Raw genomic sequence first — 27,592 nt, forward strand, 5'->3', positions numbered from 1 at the left:
TGGTAGTCTGAGTAGAACTAGTTAACCTGTTTACTAATCTCTCAGTGATGTTGCCTTTCACATGATTATATACAAGGTTAGCCCACCTTTGCCTCAGCTTCTTGACACTAGACAGAAGCAAAAGATCCAGGGAAATTGCCTCAAACCAAAGAGCAGTTTCCTTCTGGAGATAAAATCTGTCACTAAGTCTGGAATGCTACAGTTGTTTTAGTCATATCTTTTTGCCTTGCAATTCATTCAGGAAACCAGTGTTATGTAAATAAGGTATAGTTCCTGTCTTCAAGTAGTTTACTGTCTAAAAAAGAAAGCACACTAAAGTAAATTACAAAGGTGAATTATGCCATGGCAAGGGCAAAAGTGAAGATATAAAAAGGTTATTATAGGACATAGTTGAGGGTTATCCAAACTTCCAGGGGCAGGAGGTGGGAGAGTGTTTAGGGCACAGGGAAGGAGGCGACATCTGAACTGCATCTTGAGGATGAGCAGCAGTTATCCTGATGATACTGTAGTTAATAGACATGTGTATGTTGTCTAACACACAGGTGACAGTGTAAAGAAAGGCTCAAGGGCAAGAAGGAGATAAGGCTTGAGGGATATTCAGGGGCCAACTTATAGAGGAACTTGTATCATGTATCACTCATATATATTAATTTATCAGGTAATAGAGAGCTACTGGAGGGTTTTAAGAAAGGGAGTGCCAGAGGCAAATCATCTACTCTCCAGTTTCTTTGGCATTTTTGTGGGTTTTACAGAGGAATCCTTCTACTTTCTGAAACCTAAAGTCTATAGAAGGAGGCCCAAGGTAGAATGGTAGGGTGACAAATACAGAAGCTGTCTTATACTGTAGGGGATGCTTTCTCATATGCAGGAAAAATCCTTATCTGAGTAAATATAAGTCTTTTCCATCTAGTGAAAAAAAAAAATATATATATGTTAGGCATTCCTCACTTTGTATGATTCCCATATACACAGATTTCAGTTACCATGTTTAATTAAATATCACCAGTCTCCCAGCAACGTGTTCCAAATTGTACTTACTGCAATTGTTAACTGTGATTAATTGCATAAAGTACAGATTTTGCTACTCTCTCTTCAGTCTACAAAACAAAATAAACTACAAAAACTACATAAATAACAGGTACGATCAGTCACATCATTTCATTCAGTCTCTTGGTGATCGTTCAAGGCACATCTGTTAGTCAGTTCATGCACAGACAGCAAAGTGTATAGTGTGTCGCTTCCTTGTCTCTCAGTGATAAACCTATGTGATATTTTACACAAATGGATAATCAAAAGATGTAATTTACCAACAAAGATGAGAGTATAGCAAAATAAAGGAATAATGATAACAGAGGACTTAAAATTAGAATTGAACATAAATGGAATTATAGACGAAATAGCTAATCCTGGGACATGGCTGCCATTTGAGAGACTCTAGATGATGCAGCCAGAGGAACATAGTGAAGGTTAACTTTTTGACATAAATGAGGAAAGAAAGAGTTGTGATGAATATGACAGAGATGTCCCAGAGGAGGTAACACCAGCAAAAAAGCTTCACAGTAGAAGAACTTTTGGAACTATTTCATGACATTGAAAGTACAAAGGATAAAATGTTCAAAGTCGATCCAGACTTGGAAAGGAGTTTGACAGTTTGCCAAAGCATAGAAAATATGCTTGCTCAGTATGGTAATTTATACAAGAAGGCCAGCACTATTCAAACTACTCTATAAGTTTTTTCAAAGAAATGACACTTTTTCAATGTTTTTAATATTTTAAATTACATTGTACTCTAAATATTAATTTAACATTTTTTCATTTCCCTACACAATTGTAACTGGCAGAATTTTTAACATTTTGACCAAAATTTTTAAAAGTCACAGAACATTTGTAATTTTTCCCATTATTAATATTGCTTTGCATGGTTTTAGCTTGGATGATCAGTTTTATGGTCCTGTAGTACCATGCCAAGTGAGGATAGCCTGTACATAAATGGTACCACTATTTTCCTTATGGATAAACATTTTATTTATGTATCCAAAATTTTAATTACTTGGGTCAAGTTCAGGTATATAACTTGAAATTTGTTTTTTTCCCATCTCTTAATATTTCTGGTTTTGATTCTACTGTATCCACTGAATTTATTATTTAATCTGTTTTAAAACAGGGTTTGTAAATTTTCTTATTGGCATTCCTTAAGGAATGTGTTCACATCAGTTTTTTTTCAATGTATTCATCTGAGAAAAATTGTATGTTGTTATTTACTGGACTTTTTTGTTATTCTTCCTATATGAGTATAGAAAACAGTGACTCAAGTAATATTTTCACAAGACTATACTATAAACTAATTTTTAAAAATAAAATGTTAAGTCCCTAGACTGTAGCTATGCCAAAATTTAAATGTAGGCATTTTCCCCAGGAACTTATTCCCTTTGCTTTTAAAAACTTTACAGACTAGTATTTAAGTAGAAAATAAATAAGGAGTATAGTCACAGATATAGGAAATGAGTAGAGGCCTTTCTACAATAGTGGTGCTAACTCCAGTGTATTATAGATATAATAATGTCACATTAAAAAGTAGCAAAGACATTCTTTGTCCTACTCATTTACCTTTCATTTTAACATTAAGAGAATTGAGATGTCATATTAGATACTTAGAATTAGAGTCTATTTTTGGGGCGCCTGGGTGGCTTAGTCAGTTGAGTATCCAACTCTTGATTTGGGCTTGGTCATGATCTCAGGGTCGTGAGATGGAGCTCATCAGCATCAGGCTCTGTGCTCAGCAGGGAGTCTGCTTGAGATTCTCTCCCCACCCCCACACCCTCTCTGTCTTTCTCTCTCTCAAATATATAAATAAATAAATCTTAAGAAAAAAAAGAATTAGAATCTATTTTCTATTCAAGTAACTCAAATCCATTCAAGTCTTTCCATCAGTTCATTCATTCATCCAAGACTCATCATTAATTAATTAATGGGCACTTTCTGTGAGCCAGGCACTGTTTTAGGCACTGAGGATACCACACTGAATAAAATAAAGAACTTCAGTTTAAGCTCTGTAAGGAGCTTATATACCATCTCTTACTCCACCACTAAAATCTGATTTATAATTATCTTTCACTATACTGTAAAAGCCTCCAACCTGATCCATTCTCTTCTATTCTACACATCTCAGAGTCTCTATCTTTATTTTATATCATATGCCTGAATCTGTTTTTTCTCTGATATATAAATCAATCTTACTTAAATTCTTCTTAGCCTCTAAGCCCAAATTGACTCATAAAATGCCTTTGTTTTTCATTCAGTGAAAGCTAAATTAAAAAAAAAAGTAGTGACTTTCTTATAGACCCAAGTAACCACAGAATGCTAACAATAAAAGGAAATTCAGCTCCCCCCCTCACACTGCTAAGTACCTGAATTTTTCTTTCTTTCCTTCTTAAAAAAATAGTTTAACCTAATTAAAAAAAGGATTTGACTGACCTGACTTGTTCCTATTTAGGCAAAACTCTTTATTCCAAGTGACTTCATTGGCTACTGGCCAGACTTCATATTGGTCTCCCTTAGATCAAGTGTCATGTCCTGTGGCTGAGGTGGAGTAGGAGTGAGTTCATGAAGCAAAGATCATGACTGTTGCTGCCTCCTTATTAGAGTCTCTGGATATGGACCAATCCCTTCAAAGGAAATTTTACATACAGAAGATACCATGTTTAATATGTCTAGTTCACCATTATAAAGTATTTCAGATAAATTAAAGAAGTTGTACCACCTCTGCATTCTGTTTATCATGGGCTAGGGGAGGGAAGAAACTCTGGTTGGAAAAACATCTGGTAGACAAAGAAAGGGAAGCATGTAGTTAGACTCAAGTAGTCACAGAAATAAACATAAATAAGTAAATAAATAAACATGTACTTAAAAAAAAAAAAAAGGAAAAGGAAATAGGCTTATGACAGGGGTTTCTCTACCTATGTGCCTCTTACCCTGGCTCCTTGTTCCTCATCTTCCTGACACTTCTTGGGACCTTCTTAGCACCCACCCTCCTAGAGCTGCTGTCCCATCCTAGGGAGCCACCACCGCTGCCTTAATGCTGAAGACATTTCTTATGTTCTATTATAAAAAGTGAAGAAACTTAGCTCTGATAATATTTTTACTTGTGGAATCTCACCTAACACTTGGACAACTGAGAACAGTATGTCTCATGTTTTGTAATTAGGCTGATATTTAGGTATCTTAAAAAAAGTATAAACTCAGGGCAAAATTGAGCTAAAACTTTGGGTCTATTAGATGTTGTTGGTAAATGAGTAATTTTAATAACACCAAGTTTATGAAATATATAATTCCTTTGGTTGATTTGTCTTGGTGATCTATAATTAACATTTGTGTATATTGATGAGAATGAGTGTATTTGACAACTACGTGCATCTAGAATAAGTAGAAGGGCAGGATACTCAATTCTTGATAAATCTGTCAAACTGACATGATTCCACCTTGCTACCTGTATCACTTTGGTCAAATCATTTAATTCTCAGAACTGTTTTGTTGTCTGTAAAAATAGGGGAAATATCTACTTTGTAGGATTGCCATCGAATCAACAGAGGTATTTGGAAGTGGCTGGTACAACATCTGGCACACAGTAGCTCAGTGAAGTTCCTTTCTTCCTTTTCCCCCCTCTTTTTCCCCTCCTTCTTTCTCATGACCACTTCTCTGTTCTCTTTCTAATAGTCTAAACACAAAAGGACCAAGCTCCCACAGGACAGTCCTTTTCCTCTGCCCTCTTGTTTTTTCCTTTTGTTACCTCATTGTGGCTAATACACTTACATATAATATAGAGATAACACAAAAATCTGTCTTTAAACTTGTTTTCTTAGTTTTTCCGGTCTTTTCTCTGGTTCCCAAGAGACCTGTTTACTTCAGCATTTTATTGTTGCTTTAAGTTTAACATATCAGAAGCTGCTTAAATCACTTCCTTATTTTTCAAATAGGCGCCTCTTCTAATTTCCTCATTGTCTAGCCAAAGCATTACTTCCTTCTCTAATTCATTAATACAAATTGATAAAGCCCTCAGTGATTAATCCTGAATGACTCTTTGACTCCATTATTCTATATCCTGAAATTCTAAAAACTTACCTTCAGTTTGCAGTACATTAGTTTCAAGTTTTTAATATTTGTAAGCTCAAAATTATTTCAGTTTTTGAGTTAGAATTTGCTTAAAAGCATACGAGGTTCTCTCTCTCTCTTTTTGAGTTATTTATTTTTTTGAGAGAGAGGACACACACACACATACACACACGCATGCTTGAGGAAGAGGGGAGGAGGGAGAAAAGCAGACTCCCTACTGAATGCAGAGGCCTATGCATGGCTCCATCTCAAGACCCGAGATCATGACCTAAGCCGAGACCAAGAATCAGATGCTTAACCAACTGAGCTACACAGGTGCCCAGAAGTCCTATGAGATTCCTAAGAAAAGGAAATTTTTCTTGTTGTTTTGTGTATGTCAAAACCTAGTAAACGGTTGATTTACTGATTATTGATTAGAGCTATAAAAATAAACTCCAAAGTGTTCCTTTATTTCTTTCTTCCTGTTCTTTTGTTTAGCTTCCTTCATCTTGCTCACAGATCTTTCTAGAAGAAAAAGGATATTATCTATTTTATATCTTAGGGTATTAGTAATGGAGATTAAAGATTTGATTTGGGTTCTATTATATGGAAAAAAATTTTTGATACTAATTTTTTAGCTCTATAAAACCCCTTTTTTTCATAAGACCCATGAGCAGCCTCTTTGGTTTTTCTTAGGTCATTCATGGAGTGTGGTGACAATGATTTGGATTAGAGAAATGGCCAGATTATGGTCCAGGTTTTCAGTAATTACAAATAGATTATGTCTGAGGGCATTTTGCTTCAGCATTAATAAACTAAAACCAACTTGACAGAGTCTGGTTTGGGCTTTGTGCTGGGCATGGATACTGCTTAGGATTCTCTCTCCCTCTCCCTCCTGCCCTCCTCGCTTCTCTATAAATAAATAAATAAATAAATAAATAAATAAATAAATAATAAATAAATAAATAAATAATAAACTAAAATCAACTTTTAAAAAGCTTCGGTAAGATTTAACAGATCCATTGCTGGATACCAGCTTTATATAAAAGATGCTGTTTTTATTCTCTATTCAATAGTATGCTACCATTTTTGTTGATAGTAACAAATAATTCAAGTACTCATATTAAAAAGATAAATAAGAAATAAATTATAAATATGCATTGATGAGGAAACCAAAAGTTGGGATAAAAACAACTTAGAACCTTTGTTTAGTTTTCGGCTTGTATGAGCTTATGGTTCATAGCATGTCTTCACCTTTAACCTTGCAGGGACTCAAAGGCTATCCAGGGCTCCCAGGACTCCAAGGTGAACCAGTAAGTACTTCATTTATAAAACCTGTATCTTCTCCAATAAAAAAGACACACATTAGTGAACTCCATTGAGAGATTATTTTTCCCCACTTATTAAATTTCCTTCTCAATGATTTTCACTCTCTTTAGTGCAAGACAGACTTTTTCAATTGATCATGTTATAGGTTTGTTTTTGTTTTTTTCCTGAATTCCTGACTGACTTTAACTATCTGCCTAAGATGTTCCAGAACAGCAGTTCTTAAACTTTTGAGGTTCACAAGTCCCTCTGAGAATGTTATAAATGCTATGAACTCTTTCCCCAGAAAACACACATATTCATGCACATGAATGCACACACGCACACACTTATTTATTTTTATTTTTTGTTTTCGTTTTTTCTTTCACACATTTGCTTTTTTTTAAGATTTTATTTATTTGAGAGAGAGTGTGCTTGTGCACACGCACGTGCACACACACACACGAGTGAAAGGGAGGGGTGGAGGGAGAGGGAGAAGCAGATTCCCCACTGAGCAGGGAGCCTGATGCGGGACTCGATCCCAGGACCCTGGGATCATGAATGTAGCCGAAGGCAGATGCTTAACCGACTGAGCCACCCAGGCGCCCCACACATTTGATTTTTTATACAGTTTCAGGGGTTTGCCTATTTACAAAAGCCTATTAATAGCTGTTAATTTCCTGACCTTTGCATAAGGGAATGTAAATAAATTTTAATAAAAATCCAAATTAGAATAGCACATATGTTATTGTCCATTATACACATATGCACATATTTAAAGTCAGAATAGTTTGGGAACTATTTAGTTTTTAATCATGTTATTCTTTCTCTCTCCCACCAGAAAATAATGTATCATATGTCATAGGGAAAAAAAATAAAGCCATATCTCTTGTTTTCAATACAGTATATATTAGGTCAGTATAAATAAAGCAGTGAAAAGGATAAGAGATAAGAAACTAACTAGGGTGATGGACACCATTATTGGAGATTCAGCAAAGAGCCTCAGGAAGCCCTAAAGAGAGCTCCAGAAAGAAATGTGATAGAATGTCCCTGAGGGAAAGATATAAATGAAATAAAGTTAATTTTCTCTTTCATTCATGTTAAGTGGGACAGTATACACTGTTCAGTCCTGAGGCACAGTTTTTCAAGATTACTAATTACTAGAAATAGCAAGTAAAGCGATATATGTATCCGTAACAAGTGCAATCTCAGTTTCTTGAAGATCAAACAAGTGCTAAAAAGCATTTATGGGAAAAAAGTCAGAAGCACAGGAAGGATTAGTCCCTGGGGAGAAAAAAAAATCTCTAGGGGTGCCTGGGTGGCTCAGTCGTTAAGTGTCTACCTTCTGCTCGGGTCATGATCTCGGGGTCCTGGGATCGATCCCTGCATTGGGCTCCCTGTTCCGTGGGAAGCCTGCTTCTCCCTCTCCCGCTCCCCCTGCTTGTGTTCCCTCTCTCACTGTGTCCCTCTCTCTCTGTCAGATAAATAAATAAAACCTTAAAAAAACAAAAATCTCTAGAAAACTGCTTTGACACAAATGTCTGGGTTCTAATAAAGAAAACCTAATATTTCACAAGTAAATGAAAAATTGACCATGTTAATACTTACAAGTGTTCTCACAACTGCTCTATAACCTAGTTCTTAGTATACTTGTTATTGTTCTGAGAGTGGTGTGCATTTTAGAAGAGTCTAAAATCAGTTTTAAAGGTTGGAAAATGTATTTTGGAGCAGTTACGGCTTTCCATTCTGTTTATTTCCAGAAAAAAGGCAAAATTGGTGGTAACTGTGAAATACATCTAGAATCATTTTGCATTTTAACTGTGAACACACTCCATATTAAGAGGAGCATAACTAATTTGCTAGGAGACATTTACTTCTGAAAAATTTTGTAAATATCTATAAATTGGTCAATAAGCATTTGGAAAATAATTTTATCATCTGTGCAAGTGCCAGTAGTAAGAGCTGTCATTTACTGAATTCTTATTAATTGCTAAACTATACCTACTATCAACTATAACTTCTAGTAGTATAATTATTTATTGAGTATTTCCATATGTTAACTAATTTAATGCACGGCAATGCTAAGGATTGTTGCAGTTTCTCCCACTTTTAAATATATTTCTACACATTGTTCTGTTTTCTCCACACAATAATCCTGTGACCTAGATATTATTATTCTACTTTACTAATTCTACTTGATAGCAGTGCTGGGATTCCCAGTGAAGTCTTGATTTTCTCAGAACGTGTGCTTTTAATTCTTGGTGTTAGAAGTAGGATTGGGGCAAGTTTCCTATTCCTGATTTCTCCAGGGGCTAGAGATAGATCTTTGCGTCTAAATTGCTCCATTCAATCTATAGATTTAAGTGGGCCAACTTTTTTGTTTTTAACCATTTTTAAGTGCATAGTGAATTTTAAGTTGTAGGGTTTGCTTTGAGTTTCTTTTGAGCTTCTGTAGTTGTCATAGTGATTTTAGGGTGTGGTTTGCTTATACATGTTTATGCCATATAAGACTGCTGAAGGCTTACTTGTTTACTTTGTCTACTGCCATTCCAGGATAGCAGAATTTAGCCATCCCCCAGAATTCTTTTCTGTATTTCTCTTTGCAGCTGGAATATGTTAGATCTCTACATGTTGCCTTAACACCTTCTATGAAAATCCATTCAAAATCAGATTTCCTTTATGTCTTAAAACAGATTGCTTTTTAATAGAGCTCAATTAATCTAATTTGGCTAGGAGAGGAATGAAAGGGATGGTGGTTGGTCTTAGCCAGACAGTGACCTACAGAATAAAAACAGCCCTTTTAATTTGCTTCACTCCTTTCTAATGGCATACCCAAATATAAGGTTTTGTGAATGTCTGGATATAGGCCTGTGTATTTTAGAATTGGATGAAGCATAAAGGAAGCAATTGTAAATAGACTGGAGCAAATCTCATAATTAGAGGGCTTTCCCTAGAGTACTATTGGAAGTTATGTACACTTTAGAACTACGCTAGGGAAGCAGCCTTAGATGGTGGTCTCTGGAATTAGACATGCTTATTCAAATCCTCGCTTCCCATGTACTAGCTGAGTGACTTTCCACTGGTGACTGACACTGTATGTTTCATTTTTTAATCTATAAAATAGGGATAATGGCACCTACCTTATAGGGTTTAGGCAGATTAAATAAGATAATACATATAAAATACTTAAAATAGTGCCTGGCATATGATAGGTGCTAAATGAATGTTATGGGAATATGATATTATATACTGAACATGTTTTTAATAAGGTGATATTTAGTACAGAAATATGGTTTCTGAAATTCATAGGATAAATCCCTCCATATGTAGATAAGAATTTTATTCTGTACTTCTCAGAAAGCCACTGTTTTATTTACATTCTGTTAAATTATCCATTGTCATATATATATAATGGATGAATGTCTATACGTATATAGTACATATATATATGTATGTATGTGTGTGTGCATGACATGACAACTTTTGTCAGATTGTCTGAGTTCATATTCGGGCTCTGCTACTTACTCACTGTGGCATCTTGGGCAAGTTTCATAACTTCTCTGTATCTTACTTTCTTCAAATGTAGAATAGAGAAAATAGTATCTATCTCATAGATGTAAAGCTGATGTAATGTGCTTGGCATAGTGAGTGGCACATAAAAAGGGCTCAGTAAATGGTAATTGTTGGAGGAAGGGGAGAGGAGGAGGGAGAGAAATGAGAAGAGGACAAAATTGAGAGAGATTCTGAGAAAAGTGGACATAAAGATATATTAGGAGCCTTCATGTCTAATACAATGTTCATCTGTGATCCTCCAATTGCCTTTTCCTTTGTCTGTTCTTACTATAGATTTTCCAAATTTTTAGGAATTTTATAGTGTTTTTGTGCTTAAACTGAAAGTAACACTTCTGTGTGCTTCAGAGCAGAAGGGCAAAGGGCTAGTGTCTTTTATCTCTTACAAACAATAAGAAGGAAATGAATTTTACATAATAAATAATCTATGAAATTTAACATTGCTGTCACTATCTGAGGTTAAGTAAAGGCAGTTCAACATATAGTCTTCTGGCATTTCCTTGGTTCAAGAATTATTTAATACACCTAAACTCTGGATAAACTAATGAATGAATTTATCAATGAAAGAAAAGTAAAAACAAAGTGGAGGTATTTCTTCTCACTTGACCCCCGCCCCCCCAGTTCTGTAGCAAGTTTCCTTTCTTATGCCTTTGAGTCTCCTTTCTTCAGCAAACCTTGTTTTAAAATTAAAAATACAAAGTTGTCAATTTAAAATGAGTTTACCGTCCGAAGTTAGTTTGAATTTTTAGATGGATCTATGTCATGATAAAGGTACTTACCACTTAATATCCATTTCTTAATCAGACTTGCTGTAAGAATGAGTTTACTTTAGGAAGGAAGAAGAGGTTTGCCCCTTTTAGTCTTCTGGGCTTCATGCTTAGACATTTAAGGAGAGTTGCGAGATGATTGAGATAAGAAGGAATTCAATGTAAAAAGATACTGGTTATTAGGAAATGTATCAACTCTTTTTTTTAGAATAAGTGTCTTCTTTATGTAGTGCTGGATTTTCCATCCTAGATTTATCATTATGAATAGTCTGTGTCTCATTTAAGGCCCCAATCTGATAGTTTTATTTTTTTATTTAATAATTTTGGCTCATTTTTATTCCAAATAGGTGATTTCAGTCAGATAAACAATGTGCAGGACCCTTAGTACTTTTATGGGGGAAAATTTCTTTATAAACTTGGGTATTATAATTGTGCCAAATTTGTTTCCTTGGTCTTCTTTTGATTTTGTTGTATTGTTTTATTTATTTTATTTTTTATTTCAGGGAATTCTAGGATTCACTGGTAATATTGGTTCACGTGGTTACCCTGGCAGGCAGGTGAGGTAACTATATTTACATTTCTCCTTTTATGTTCCTTTTCATTAATGCATTGTATGTTCTGATTTTCAGAGTTAATGTTCAAATAATAATTGGTTTATTTCTATTAAATAATGAATTACTCATGGCAAAATAATTTCAAAATTAAAATTGTAAAAATCTTTAAAAATGTTACTGTAGAAAGTTTTGTTTAAAATGGGAGTAGGGGGGCGCCTGGGTGGCTCAGTTGGTTAAGCGACTGCCTTCGGCTCAGGTCATGATTCTGGAGACCCGGGATCGAGTCCCACATCGGGCTCCCTGCTCAGCGGGGAGTCTGCTTCTCCCTCTGACCCTCCCCCTCTCATGCTCTCTGTCTCCCATTCTCTCTCTCAGATAAATAAATAAAACCTTTAAAAAAAAAAAAAAAAATGGGAGTAGGGTTTTTAAACATGTGTGTTGTGATACAGTGGAAACTTCAAAATTAAAATGCCCAAGGGTCTAATAAGATTTTAAAACAATCCTGCCACTGATTTTACAATACTGCCACTCACTATAATGAAGTAATGGTAAGAGTTAAGACTGTATAACAAGCGTTATTTTTTAATAGCAGAGTTATAAAAACTTGAGACACAGTTTGGCAGTGCTATGTATACCACTACCGAATAATTTTATCTGAAATGAATTCAAGTCTTTTTATACAGTTTTGAAAATTCATTCTAAACATTTTATATTTATTTTCCTCTCATTTATAACTTTTTTTCATACAGACTAATAATAGAACAAATTTTCTTCCCGAGGTTTTCATGAATTGAAGACTTACTCTTGAAATTAATTATTCATTTAGCATACTAGAAAGCTATAGTTATAATATCTTTTTTATTCTCAAGAATGAGGGAAATGAAAATGCCAAAAAGTAATCTATAGTTAACAAAATTCCATATTTTAGGCCTTTAAAAATACATGGAGGGGCGCCTGGGTGGCTCAGTCGTTAAGCGTCTGCCTTCGGCTCAGGTCATGATCCCAGGGTCCTGGGATCGAGCCCCGCATCGGGCTCCCTGCTCAGCGGGAAGCCTGCCTCTCCCTCTCCCACTCCCCCTGCTTGTGATCCTGCTCTCACTGTGTCTCTCTCTGTCAAATAAATAAATAAAATCTTTAAAAAAAAAAATACATGGAGAGTATTGTATATTAGAGTCTTACCACCAAGTGATGATTTGTGGTCTGAAACATATATAAATACTCAAGCTTATGGACATTGATCTGAAGTTAAAAATGTATTGATTTTTAAATTATGGGAATGTATTTTAGATAAGTTAATTAGAAGTGTTTTAAAAGAACACAGTTTTCCAATGAGAAATAATTTAATTAAAATTTATTTTTTCTGTATCTTATAATGTGTGTTAATTTACCTTGTTTAGGTATCTAAAATATATTTTTGTATAGATTATATATAGTAACTCTTTTGGTTCTGAAATTCTAAAACTCCTTGAACATATATAGTCTTCATTAAGTATACCTAGTTCTGAATTTTATACTTGTGAAAATGATACCTCTTTTTATGACCATTTTATTTTATTTATCAACAATGCTTTCAAAATACTGTAGTATGATAATGATGTCTTTTGTTCACACTAGGGTTTAGCTGGACCAGAAGGTAATCCAGGTCCTAAAGGTGTACGAGTAAGTAAACATTTTCATCATTTTGTAAGCATGCTTGCATAAAAATCGAATGAAGTATATAAAATAGGTATCAGTTTCATACTTCCGTAGGAACTTTGAATGTAATGCCAGTTTAGCCTGAAAAGAAGTACATTTGTTTAATAGATGCTTTCACTGTTAATGGCCACAGAAAGCAGCCTTATAGTAGTAGGTTTTACCTCATTCTTTTCTGTTATTTTCTGGTTCCTAGCATAATGTCTGGTATGTTAGAATGGACTCTATCAACATTTGTAGTATAATTTATATACGAACGTATACAGACCTAAGAAATCATGATAAAAAATACGAAGAGGCAAAAAAATTTCATATTCATTTCAAGGCTGAGATAATATGATATAAAAACTATCTGCAGTAAAAAAAAATATCTGCAAAGAAGGAAATAAGCTTATTATATCAAGAGTATACCATTGCACTTCAAACCACTAAAGAGTTTAGTCACTTTTAATCATTAAGGAAGTGAAAAAAACTACTGTGATATCTTATGTAGTGTGCTACAAATTAAAATCAAATCTAGTCTAGGAAAAATTAGAAAAAGTAAACTGGAATTTTTGTTTTTAAAATTTACTTTTAAAAGCAAGTTGTTTTCCAGAATCTACGTCTATGCCTTATATTATCTAAAATACCTTTTTGAGGGGCACCTGGGTGGCTCAGTCACTTAAGAATCCGACTCTTGATTTCGGCTCAGGTCATGATCTCAGGGTGGTGAGATGGAGCCCCACGTCAGGCTCCGTGCTGGGTGTGGAGCCTGCTTAAGATTCTCTCTCTTCCTCTCCCGCTGCCCCATCCCTCTCTCTCTCTCTCTTAAAAAATATAACTAAATAAAAAATAAAATACCTTTTTCAAATAAAGCATAAAGTGTTTAAACAGTATGTGCTATAATGATGCTTTAAATTTAAAATTTCTAAATAATACTTTCATACGTTTTTTCTTCTTTTATTTTGCTATCAATCCTGTGAAGTAATTTTACAGATGAGAAAATAGCAAGCTAAGGAATTTACACAAGTTGGCAAAGTCCTAGCTGGCCAAAGAACCAAAGTCTTCTCATATTTAGCTATGTACTCTTTCCTCTATCTTATACTGTCTCTACCCTTATATTAAGTGAAAATATAATGGAGAAAGGTCATGTATTTTTTTATTAGAAACTATACCAAAAGCACATATTGACTTGGGTCTGGGAAGTAGAGAATAGTGGTCAAGAACTGCCTGAGCTTAACATTCTTAAACCATAGTGTCTAGCATATAGAATGCATTTTCTATGCAGACTTTATCATTTTATTGGAATTTGGGAGTCTTTTCTGTGCATGAACTCATAACTCCAAGACATGTTATTTGGTACCATGTAGTTTTCTCTTACTGTATTTTCTCATCTTGCTTCAGTGATTCCCAAAACCTTTCTAAGTTCTTCTTTATACCACTATATTATACATCCTTTTGCATTGTATTATACATCCTTTTGTTGCTTTTTTCTTCACTTGTATGGAAACTGTTGTCTGTGTTGTAACCCTTTTTAAGTTACAGCTTTAGGTTTCAACAGCCAGCTTTATAAAAGCATTTAAAAAAATAACAAATATGGGGTGCCTGGGTGGCTCAGTTGTTAAGCGTCTGCCTTCCACTCAGGTCATGATCCCAGGGTCCTGGGATCAAGCCCCGCATCGGGCTCCCTGCTCGGCAGGAAGCCTGCTTCTCCCTCTCCCACTCCCCCTACTTGTGTTCCCTCTCTCGCTGTGTCTCTCTCTGTCAAATAAATAAATAAATAATCTTAAAATAAATAAATAAAAAATAACAAATATAATTTATTTTCTGATTGATTTAATTGATTTGATTCTTTAATTTTCCTTTGGGAATACAGGAGGATTCAGGAAGCCTTTTTCTTTCGGCTTCACACTCACAGAGGGTCTCAAATGTAGACCTTTAACTTTAACTTCAAATCCACATTTGATTAAAAAGACAAAAATCACAAAAAACACATCAACAGGATTATAAAATGTTTTTCATTTGATTTGTGTCCTGTTACTGGACTATACCACAGGCTATATACTGTAAATTAATATTTTTATAAATCATGTTGATAAATGATCTTTTGACTGGCAGCATTATTTGATTCCATTTTTTGGCATTATGATATTATTTTTATGTTTTAAAGATTTTATTTATTAGAGAGAGAGAGAGAGCACACAAGCACGAGCAGGGGTGGGGGGGTGCAAAGGGAGAAGCAGACGCAGACTTTCCGCTGAGTGCGGAGCTGGACGTGGGGTTCGATCCCAGGACCCTGGGATCATGACCTGAGCCATAAGCAGATGCTTAACTGACTGAGCCACCCAGGTGCCCTGATATTACTTCTAGGTTAAATGTATATTTTGCAACCCTCTTTTGGCATTTCTTTGTGTAATTATATGCTCGGTGCCTCAAGAAGTAGAAGTGTGTAGGGCCTCTTCTGACTTTTTAGTGGTCCTACTGGTGACACAGATTGGCCTCTAACTGGATATATAACCTTCTATCTAAAAGTCAAAAGCATATATGTTGTTATTTTTTAAATGTTCTTTGTTTCATTACACATTAAACTCTAGTTTAGGGGTAGTGTCTTGAGAATGACCACAATCCCATGTGATTTCTTAGTGGGTGCTGCTGGCATTTTATTTCTGTTAGCATCAGCATAATAATTATTAAGGAACCTTTGTGAAACACCAATATAATTACTCATTAGAATCTTTAATTGCAAAATGTTTTTGCACCCTCTTCAGGCTATGTTGAGTAGAGGTCTAACTTTCTCCTGAGTTCTCAGCTGATTACTTAGTTCAATGATAAGTGTATACCAGTTAGGGTGTCTATTGTTTTTATTTATAAGAAAAATTCAGTTGTATATATTAAAATAAAAGTTAAGTCTTTTTAAACTTGAGGCTATCTGTAGCTGGTGATTCTGAAAATATATATAGCATGTCATCATAATCCTAAATGTTTTGATATCAGGAATGTTTTTGGATGCTTCATCTTACAAGAAACTTTTCACATCCTCCACACGCTTGGCGTTTAAGCAAACAAATTATACATGCTTCACTTACTAAAGTTAAGTAGAAGGAAACTAATTTTGTCTTTTTAAAAAATTTTTGCTTGTTCATACAAACTGTAGAACATAGGGAATTTTTTTTTTTTTTTTTTTTTTTAAGATTTTATTTATTTATTTGAGAGAGAAAGACTGAGAGAGAGAGAGCATGAGAGGGGAGAGGGTCGGAAGGGTCAGACGGAGAAGCAGACTCCCTGCCGAGCAGGGAGCCTGATGCGGGACTCGATCCAGGGACTCCAGGATCATGACCTGAGCCGAAGGCAGTCGCTTAACCAACTGAGCCACCCAGGCGCCCCTAGAACATAGGGAATTTTAAAAGTGTTTTTCCTTGTCAAAGAAAAATGCTGCTCTTACTATGGCAACACCCAACTAGCTTTCACTCTCAAAGATTAAGTCCCTCCCAAGGTTGTTATTCCAGGCAAAACAGAAATGATTCCTGAGATATTTACTTTAAAAAATTGTAACATCTACATAACATAAACATTTCCATTTTATCCATTTTTAAGAGTATAGTTTAGTGGTCTTAGTTTGGGCTGCTATGATAGAAATACTACAGACTGGGTGGTTTAAATGACAAACATTTGTATCTCGCAGTTCTGGAATCTGAGAAATTCAAGATCAAGGCACCAGCAGATCAAGTACCTGGTGACGGCCTACTTCATGGGCTGTAGACAGTTGCCTTCTCACTGTATCCTCACATGGCTGAGATAGGAATCACCTCTGATCACATTCATGAGGGCTCACCCTCATGACCTAATTACTTCCCAAAGGGCCCACCTCGGAATACCATCACACTGGGGACTACACTTCAACATATGAATTCAGTCCATATCAGGAGGCATGAAGTACATTCACATTGTTGTGCAGCCATCACCACCATCTACCTTCAGAACTTACCCAGACTGAAACTCCATACCCTTTAAATAGTAACTCCTCATTCTCGCTTCCTCCCAACTTCAGGCAACCATTCTACTTTCTGTCTCTATAAATTTGACTACTGTAGGTACCCATAAAGTGGGATCATGGATGCGGGATCATACAATATCTATCCTTTTGTGACTGGCTTATTTCTCTTAGCCTGATTGTCTTCAGGGTTTGTCCATGTTGTAACATGTGTCAGAATTTCCTTCCCTTTTAAGGCTGGATAATATTCCATTGTATGTATATACCATATTTTGTTTATCCATTCATGTGTTAAACATTTGGGGTGCTTCTACCTTTTGGCTATTGTGAATAATGCCATTCTGCTTCTACAAATGACATTTACTTTTAAAAAAATCTGAATTCTTTCTTAATGTATATTATTATGGAAGCATCCACTCTGAAGTCACCCATTCTCTGATTAAAGTAGCCTTTATAGAATTTAGTCAAAATGGCCTCCTGTATCTCTCCTTCAAATTCTCTTATACTTGGGCTTTTCTCTGTATCTGTAAAATGATTCTGCTTTTCCCACCTCCATTTCAGCCTCTCTCTGGTTTGGTGATAATTTTTCTTTCTGTTTTCTCCTCAGAGCTCTAGTTACCTGTAAGGCTTCCAACATACCTGTCCTACAAACCTTATCTCTTTATGAGCTCTTTCTGTGAGTCTCATATCTCCAATTCCCTGGTAAGATAATTACATTTGAATGCCTCATCAACACCATAGACTCAAAATGAGTAAGAAAACTTACCCTCTTTCTACCAAATAGCATTCCTATTTGTTTTCTATATTTCTACCAGTGGTTACCACTTGCTTATCAGTCCAACTACAAACCTTAGAGTCATCTTTTGCCTCAGTCTTTAGAGACAGTTACAAAGACTTGTTGATCCACTATAAACCTAGTGAATTTTATAGACTAAAAATTTGATTGTATCAGAGCTATGCCTAAATATTTTTTTAATGGCTCACAGTATAAATTCCAAACTTTCCATCATTACATACAAGACTTTTCTTGATGTGGCCACTGCTACCCTTTCCAACCTCACCGCTTGCCTATCATGCATAGAGAACTATTTGCAATTCTGTGTAAATGCCATGTCATGTCATTCCTATTGATTGAATGAATGATAGTACATTGTTAGCCTTGCTCAAATGTTGCCTCTTCTGTGAAGCTTTCCTAAATAATACCTCTGGGTGATGTTGGTCATTCTGCCTCCAAATTTCTGTTGTATTTTGTATTTATCACATCATATATCACATAATCATATTATAAATATATGAAATTATAATTATTTTTTGTATGACCTTCTTTTCTAAAAAACTATGAACTTCTTGAGGGCACTGACTTTCATATTCATCTTTTAATTACAGTTCCTGACATATCATGGGCACTTTTTTTCTCAATATGCAAAACTATTTGACCTAATGTTTATACATATGTATTTATTTAAAAAATAAACATTTATTGGGGCACCTGGGGTGTCCAGTTGGCTAAGCATCCGACTCAATCTGAGCTCAGGTCTTCATTTCAAAGTCATGAGTTCAAGCCCCGTGTTGGGCTCCACAGTGGGTGTGGAGCCTACTTAAAAAACAAAACAAACAAAAAAACCCATTTATTGTGATGATGTGTAAGTCAGTTGAACCTTCTTGGCAGTGTTGCATTGGCAGTTTGAATTGGGATATCCTGGACCAACGCTGTTTTAGTAATTTTCTCTGGATTTGCTCACAGTTTTTCTTTTACACATGTGAATGGATTTTCTTTATTTTTCTTTATTTTTTAAATTTAAATTCAATTAATTATCATTTAGTGTATTATTAGTTTTGGAGGTAGAGTTCAGTGATTCATCAGTCTTATATAATGCCCTGTGCCCATTACATCACGTGCCCTCCTTAATGTCCATCACCCAGTTACCCTATTCCCCCACCCACCTCCCCTCCAGCAACCCTCAGTTTGTTTCCTATGATTAAGAGTCTCTTGTGGTTTGTCTCCCTCTCTGATTTCATTTTGTTTTATTTTTCTCTGCCTTCCGCTATGATCCTCTGTTTTATTTCTTAAATTCCATATATGAGTGAGATCATATGATAATTGTCTTTCTCTGATTGACTTATTTTGCTTAGCATAATACCCTTTAGTTCCATCCACATCGTTGCAAATGGCAAGATTTCTTTTTTTATTTTATTTTATTTTTTTTATGGTATTCCACATGGTGGGCACTTAAGTAATGTTTTTTGAATCAATGATCCAGGCTCATATTACTTCAAATTTGGACCATTGAAAGAGCCTTCTAACAGGTTTTCCTATATTCATTGTTTCTTATCTCATATGTATTCTATATCCTGTCAATAGATTAATGTTTTAGAAATACAACCTAACCTCAGGGCACTACTACAATCCCCTAAAGGCAGTAGCTTCCAGTTGTCTAAAATATAAAGTCTAAAATTCTTAGCTTGAAATTTAAAGGTCTCCTTAATCTAGTCTCCAAACTATCATACACTTTATCTTTTAAATTGATGAAGAGATTTTTATTTGCCACAGAGATATAACTAAAGTATGTTAGGATAAAGTACATTGCATTGTTATTTATATGTACCCCTTATTGTCAGACCAGTTGGAATCTTCTTTAGGATACAATGGATCTTTGCTCTTCTCCAAAGCATCTTACAGGTATAATGTTATCCGTTACTATTTACAGACACTTCCTGAAGTTCTTTGTTTCCACTTCCTATAATTGTTCTGCTTGGATTTTCCTTTCTCCATCCTCTGTTTGTCAGGATTTTATCTACTCTGTATGCCTATCTCAAGTGCCAGTCTCTTTTGAAGTGTTTTTTTTATTGCCTTTACCTCCTGCCACATTGGAATGAATCTCTTCTTCCTCTGTACTAAGTATTTTTGGTACTTCCATTCTGCCTTACATTTTAGTTAATTATATATTTTCTTCCCACTATAAAATTCAACAAAGAAAAGGATTTGGTCTTGATTTTCATTGGTCACTGTGTCTTAAGTTATGTTCCCTACTTTTTTTTTTTTTTAATGAAAAGATTGATCTGTAACTTCTGGAAGGAAGGTGATAAAGCAAGGGCACGAAGTTATTTATTCTGTTACGCCTTAGAGTTTCATATTATTATGAACAAATTTATGATCTCTATTTGGAATTACTTGCAGGGTAAGTATTCAAATGAAATAATATAAAGATTATTTGCTTACTCTAAGGGTTTTATTGGCTCTCCTGGAGAAGTGGGACAACTGGGACCTGAAGGAGAAAGAGTAAGTCCATTTCCTTCAAATATTATTTCTAAAGTGATATGCTTATAATAGTACAACAGAGTTTATAAGCTCACATATCAGGCACGTAATCTTATGGAGTGAAGCAAGCCAGCTTTAAGAAAAATCACCTACCAGAAATATAATTAGACTCTCTGGAATTTTACTGAATTTTGTTTTAAGGAAGTAAGATGATACAAATATATATGGTTAGCTATTTTAAATTCAATTTTTAAAAAACACAAGTTGAAATATTAAACTAATTATGAAAATTGTATTTTATAATTCATTAATCTTTAAGCATAAGCTCTTGACAGGTCTTGTATTTTATAGTATAACATACAGTAAGTAATTCAGCCTCAGAAGATATATTTTTTGTTTAATAATGGAAGATAGCTGTTCATAAATGTAGGTATGAGACAGATACCTACTGTGAATAAAGGAAGGTACTTGTGAATAAAGATAGAATCTTTGCAAATGGTTGTTGTCTTAAAACAGTTAATCAAGATAGGTACAGAGTTCTGGCATTCCAACTCCATCATGTCTAGGTTTCAGTGTTGTATGCAGTTCATTGGTTTCTATTTGTATTCTTTCATTTTACTGTCAGTATTCATTGAAAAAATAGAATTGAACAATATTAGGTTTGAAAATAGAGAATCATATTCAGAATTTAGCATTCAATACTATTATTATAGGTGTGCTATTCAAGCCAGAGTTTTCATTTCTGGAAACTGGTTTTTGCAAGTGAAAGTAAACCTGATTATTCTTTGCTGGATGAATTTTTCAAATATATAGTTTGAGTGAATTATATCACATTTTCTTGTAATCACTTGTGAATTTCCTGACAGAGGAGAAATATTCAGAGTTTAAATGTGCTGCAGTGACAATCAAAATGTCCAGTCTTCTTTGCTGAGATGAGGTGAAGATTTTCCCTTGGTGAATATACAAGTCATTTCTTTCACTTGCAGAAATATCTTCAGTGTGATCCCACAACTAAGCTACTTAATTGCCATGTGATACAGCAGATTTATAGATCATGTTTCCAGTCTATTCATGCAAAGAATTGAACTGCTTCTCATTGACCAAGGGAGTATATACAGTTTACATTGTTATTACTCTGCTGCTCATGATATAATACTTCCCTGACCTTATTTCTAGTTAGTAATGTAATAAATAAAGCAAAATTATATATTCTTGCAAAATGATATCAACTTGAATTTAAGGATCCCATCACTGACCAACATTAGGCACACTGCCTGTAATCATGCTCACTAGTTTTGACCAGTCTGTGTGAAAATATTAACACCTGTCTCAAATCATAAATATAAGACAATTTTGTGATATTATGACTATCATGGATAACATGTCCTAATATTATTTGGCTACTTCAAATTTTTCATTAAAACTATGAATAATAAAAAAACTATGAATAATATAGCTAACTGGGTGTTGTTATTATGTTATAAACTGTGTATGTGTAGAGAAGAGAGTAAAGAAGAAGCGTAGAGAAGAGCAGACAAAAAGAGTATAATGCTAATCAGTCCTGAAAACAAATAGAAAAATTCCTTCCTGGGAATCAGTAATGTACATATGTGTATATATATCTATATGACAAAGTGCTTATATAATTTTGTCTGTATTATCCTTGGGTTTCCTGCAGAGATTTTGTAGAGCTACTGAAGTTATAAAAAATAATTACCTTATTTTTTGAAAAAATGGTTGGCTATATTATGTAAAAATATATAAAGTCTTAATGAAATAAGTCCTATTGCTCACCCGTACTCTTTTGATAAGACATTAGATAAGTATTTATCAAACACTGTTGAATTGAAAGTGGGTGGATTACTTCAATTAATGATATCTTCTAACTTATCTGTATGTACTATAAATCCCAAGCTACATAGTTCTGGCAGATATCTTAGTCTCTGAGGCTTCTAAGTGATTCTAAGTCTCAACATGATTATATCAGTGAGGATATTTTGGACTGTCAGTAACAGAAAACCCCAACTCAAACTGGCTTAAAAATGAGGAAATTTTTAATAATGATGGTAATGATAATAACAAACAGTTTACTGAATGGTTATATATATGCAAGGCACTATGCAAATACTTTATATGAATTAACTCCCTTAATGCTCACAAAACCCAGTAAGATAGGTACTATTATTATTATTCTCACTGTAGATGAAAAAATTTGAGGCATACAGAAAGACTTATCTAAGACTATATACAGGTAATAAGAGCAGAGCCAGGATTTGAACACAGATGTTCGGCTCCAATGCTTGCGTGTTTACGTATTATGCCCTACTGCTTCCTACATGACCAGAAATCTATAAGTTAGGTGGGATCTAGGCACAATATGATCTTGGGCACGGTGATATCATCTTTCTGCTTTGCCTTGCCTAATGTTGGCTTTACACTAAGGCAGGTTTCCCATACCATTGCCGAATTGCCAGTGCAAGAGCTAACTGTGCTTTCGTTTATGTCCAGCCAGAGAGATAGGGAGACAGAGATGAGGTGATTGTCCCGTAGGTTTTGGAAAACTAAGACCTTCCTGTTTATCTGGTTGTGCCAGCTTTGGTTGTATGCCTACCTCTGGACAGATAACTATCACCAGAGGAATGTCAGGATCCCATTTTAAAGTACAGATAGGATACATTCCAGAATAAAATCAAGATGCTGTTATGAAGAAGAAAAGGAGACACTTCAGTTAAATTAATATATTGAAGCTTTTCTGAATGTCATACCAGCTTAAAGAACAATTCATTTTTCTCTTCGTCATACTTCATTAATTGATGTTTGAGAAAAAAAAGATCTGTAATATCTAACTCATTCATTTTTTTCAACAAATATTTATTTTTGACTTTTATATATTCTAGGGTGTTCCTGGGATCCGGGGAAAGAGGGGTCTTAAGGGAAGACAGGTAATTCAACTTTTGTCTTTTGAGGTTCAGTTCTGAGAAATATAATCTGATTATGTGCATATTTCTCACCTATACAAATATAAATGTAGTTTGTTCTTGTTGCCTACAATTTATCTCATTCAACAGAATTTAATTTTTGCTACCTTAACAGTCTATCAAATAATACCTGAGATTGTGAAGGAAATCTTAGATTAAAAAATAATGAAATTTAATGCTCCTAACCCATTTAACAGACCAGTGTAAAGGACCTTTATCTCTATGAAAAGGAACTAAAATGTCAGAGAAAATACATGAACATTTAAAACACTAATGATAGCACTATTCACCCTCATGTTTTACTGGTTTTAAAAATGCCTGCTTCAGATATTAGCTCAAAAACTAGTTCACTACAGCTTCTTATATTTTCAGATTTAAGAAAATCAAGGAAGGTGAATTTTGCCAGATAATATAATAATTTCAGAGATGGGTGGAAATTTTGACATCAACCCATGCCCCCATCATTTAACAAATGAGAAAACTGTGGTTCAGGGAAGCATCCCCCTGTTATCCTGGCTGAGTTAGTAAAGCTACCTAGCCACCTCCTTGTCCCTTGTGTTGTGTTTACTGCTATCCACAGGTCTTTATTAGGGTAGCACTTTTTGTGCTGCACTGTGTTTTCTAATCTATAAGGAAGGAAATTGGGTTTTTCATAACAGCTTTTCTAAAATGTTGGTGTATGTAAATAAAACCTTGATGATAATTGTAAAAGATTACAAACCTCACCAGAATATTCATGTCCTTTTAAAGCATTTTATTCTTGTGCTTTGCAGTATTTCTTGAAGGTAGATTAGAATAGGTATTAATATCACTGTTACATAGTTGAGGAGAATGAGGCTCATGATGTTTAGAGATTTGCTCTGAATTCCATGGGTAATGGTGGTAAAATCAAGAATTGATCTCAGCTCCTCTGCATATAAATCCAGGGTCCTTTTCCTTACTCCCTCAGTATTTCTGCTCTCTGTGACTCACACTGCTTACAATTGCATGATTAATGTTTTCATGACAGTTGGCCAAAATGTGATAAAATTATTTTAAAGTTTCACTTTAAAAATTTCAGTTTATTAAGATAAGTTTACTAAACTGTCAAGAAATTAAAAATAAGCCAACCATTTTGTTTTCTTACATTTATATTCAGCTTTAAAGCTCATCTTCTAGCATTTCTAACCACAGAAACTGCCACCATCACCACCTGCATTTTTAATTCTTATGCACTCTGATAAATATTTTGCATGCCATCCCATTTGATTACACTTCTTATACTGCAAAATGTTATGTAACTTCTTTTTGTTTAAGCCCTCATTCACACACCCCAATAGAATAGCTCTCTAATTATCATGTTCAAATATCTAATTTAAATATGCAGATGTGGGCTGTCTCAAAATTGACAGTAGGTGAAATTTATCTTCTTTACTCTTGTCTTCTCCATTCTTCGTCTTTATTTTTTTCCATCCTCCTCCTATCAAAGTATGACATCAGTAAAAGAATAATAAAGTTATTTATGGTATTATATAAATTATTTCTAATGCTTTAACTGTTACCTTACCCATTAGTAATTATATTTTAAGTGTAGTTTAAGACAAAATAAATAATCTACAATGGTGGAATTTTAGGGATTGTTGAAAAAATACAGCATTTTCCCAAAGCCCCTGTGATATATCACTTACATAGCTACCAGCTTCATTTAGCAATATGGCTGGTTTTATATAGATATTAACTTTATCTTGGAAATGTATAGGTGATTTCCAGTGTCCTGCTCCATCATGAACTCAAATTATCCATGGAAATTTATAGATAACTTCTGGTTTTTTGCTCCCTAGAGAATTATAAAATTATCCAACAGATGTTATTGAATTCAAAAGAGGAGTTCAAGAAAACTGTGGAAAAAATAATGGATAGAATGATTACTGGGTTGATTACTCTGTTCTTTACATTACAAAATTTGTAAAGTTTTATTGCTTTAAAAACATATGCCCTTCTCACAGACTTAGATCCTTGGGAAAATTATATTTGAAAAACATATGTACCTCATTTTTCCTAAATAGTGTTTATAGTAGAAAATCTGTCTGGTGCTATAATATGTCATGTATGTTATATGTACTTTTGTTTTTACCACAAAATGATTTGGCCATGTTTATGAGGAAATCACAGTACTTAAAGTAAGATACAGTTACAGCCACAAGTCAAATTATGCCAAGGCTGACCTCAGACACTGTTCTAGAATACTATCTTATGTATAAATGCTCCCCTATGTTCTGTTTATTATAAGTAAAATCATCTTCAAATAGCTTTGGCATTAAGTGAGGGCAAACCATATTAGCGTGGGATATTATGCATTATGGGACACTTGTATTTCAATTTAGATGATTCAAATTCCATGAGAAGAATGGTTACTTATTACTGTTTTAATAACAGTAAAAGGAAAATATCTTTTGATGAGTTATCCACTCTCTGATGTAGAAAATATTAGGTGTGTGGAATACAAATTTGGCCATTTTTTTCTTGGCAATTTCTTAAATTATGTATAGTATTTGTTATTATATATGAAGTAGATATTCAAATACAGAGGCAAAACTAAAGCATTTCAGCCCACCATAAAGAAGAGGACAAAACCTATAATATCTGAAAGAATATAACAGAAACCATGGAAATACTGAAATCTAAAAGTACTTGTATCTAAGAAACTTTTGGCTGTACATATGTCAAAGACTGTTACTTCCAATTTTCAGCTGACTTCAGAGATATTTAGAAGTGTGGATTCATGCTTTATTAGGGTACTGCTATGTGGATTCCATGTTATTTCATTTACTATCATTAGTATGAATGTTATTAGATGTACTTTATTATAATCATCACTCCCCTTTAATTAATCTGATTATTCTTTCTGTGTGTTAAATTAGCTCATTTCCTCAAATTTTAGGTAGATAGAAGTATGCAGTCTTACAAACATAGAATATGATTCAGTTTGAAGTAATTTTTATAATGTAATTTGTAGAAAATTAATAATTCTTTTTAGATAACTCCTTAAGTTTTATCTAATATTTTACACAGGTTTTTAAAGTCTCTGAAATTAAGGCCAGAAGCTGGTAAAATAAATTACTTCACTTTCTGTATTATGTATGTATGAAACACTTTGACAGTCAAAATTGACATAGAAAACTTCAAAAATCCAAGTTCAGGCCTTTCTAAATATTAATCAAGATGAGCTATTGAGTCGATTTCTAATCTGTGTACTAAAGCTGTGTGTTTGATATGAAGTTTACCAAAATATTAATATCTATGTCTCTCTCTTATATATATAGACATCATATGCTATGTACATATAGTGCAGAACATAGAGGAGTAGTAAAAATCCTGTCCAAAATTGTTCGGTTCTGAAATTGTTGCTATCAATCATATACTCACACTGCTGGCCAAATCATCACTTATTTTCCTGAATGAACACTAAGCATGGAATTAAGTTGTTGTGAACCAGCCTCCTTAGTGATTTCTGTATTTTTTTTAATAAAATGATAGACCTACAAGTAAGAGATATCTTCTCCTAAATAGTATAAATATTATATGAGCTCTTTTGAAAATGGAAACATTTCAAAATAGCATATTATTTTGGTTGTTCAAGAGTTATTTAGTATTTAGTCTTATACTGCTATTTTTAAATTTAATGTTTGGGTTAAAAGTTATTTCATTTTAAATCTTACTTCCCAGAAACTTTTCCCCAAAATAAAACGTTGTATTGATTCAGTGTTTACGGATTGATTTGATATTTATAACACAATGTGTTTTTATTTTTTCCACCAGGAAAAGTAACAAAACTGGTTTTATTGGAAACTTGGTATATTTTAGGCTCAGAGTATATAAAAGTAGTTATATTAACAAATTTATTTGTTCTTTGGTCTTACATTGTTGGCATTTAAGAATTTTTTTCTTCCCTGTACTATAAGCTATTTTTGACTTCAAGATTTTAGGATAAGGTATTTACTAATTATCATTACAATTATTTTTAAAGACCTCATGTAGTCAGTTACATATTAGTAAATATTTATGTACTCATGCTTTTGGGCATTGAGATATTATAGTTCTTACCTCTTTATTTCCTCCCCTCTTTCACTCCCTACATATTATAATCGGATCACAATCCTTACTGTCAGTTAATATTAGAGAACAGACATGGGGCTCTAAGTGCTATTCGTCCATTCTTTTTGCTGTCTCTGGATAGCTTGAATTGGTCTCAATTTCTTTCTCAAGAGATCTCTGATAAAAACAAGGTAGTAGACAATCTTTATTGGCCAGGACTCTTAAATACCATAGAACTACCATTCTATTTTATATGCTTTACTGTTTTTATTTGAAAAACTTCTTGGAACATATCTGATGAGCCAGATTCTTTAAAAGCATAAGTCATCCACTGA

At 34.0% G+C, this 27,592-nt stretch overlaps 1 protein-coding gene across 1 annotated transcript in view; it reads left to right on the forward strand.

The window, feature by feature from the left end:
- The window catches only part of COL24A1 (collagen type XXIV alpha 1 chain), a 384,914-nt gene that overhangs the window by 85,638 nt on the left and 271,684 nt on the right, over nt 1-27,592 (forward strand). The window contains exons 9-13 of the mRNA XM_032424689.1: nt 6,357-6,401; nt 11,234-11,287; nt 12,899-12,943; nt 20,173-20,226; nt 23,103-23,147. Of these exons, the coding sequence (XP_032280580.1) occupies nt 6,357-6,401; nt 11,234-11,287; nt 12,899-12,943; nt 20,173-20,226; nt 23,103-23,147 (243 nt within the window). The remainder of the gene's footprint in view (nt 1-6,356; nt 6,402-11,233; nt 11,288-12,898; nt 12,944-20,172; nt 20,227-23,102; nt 23,148-27,592) is intronic.

This window comes from Phoca vitulina, unplaced genomic scaffold, assembly GCF_004348235.1.
Source record: "Phoca vitulina isolate PV1807 unplaced genomic scaffold, GSC_HSeal_1.0 scaffold2, whole genome shotgun sequence".
Classification (NCBI taxonomy): domain Eukaryota; kingdom Metazoa; phylum Chordata; class Mammalia; order Carnivora; family Phocidae; genus Phoca; species Phoca vitulina.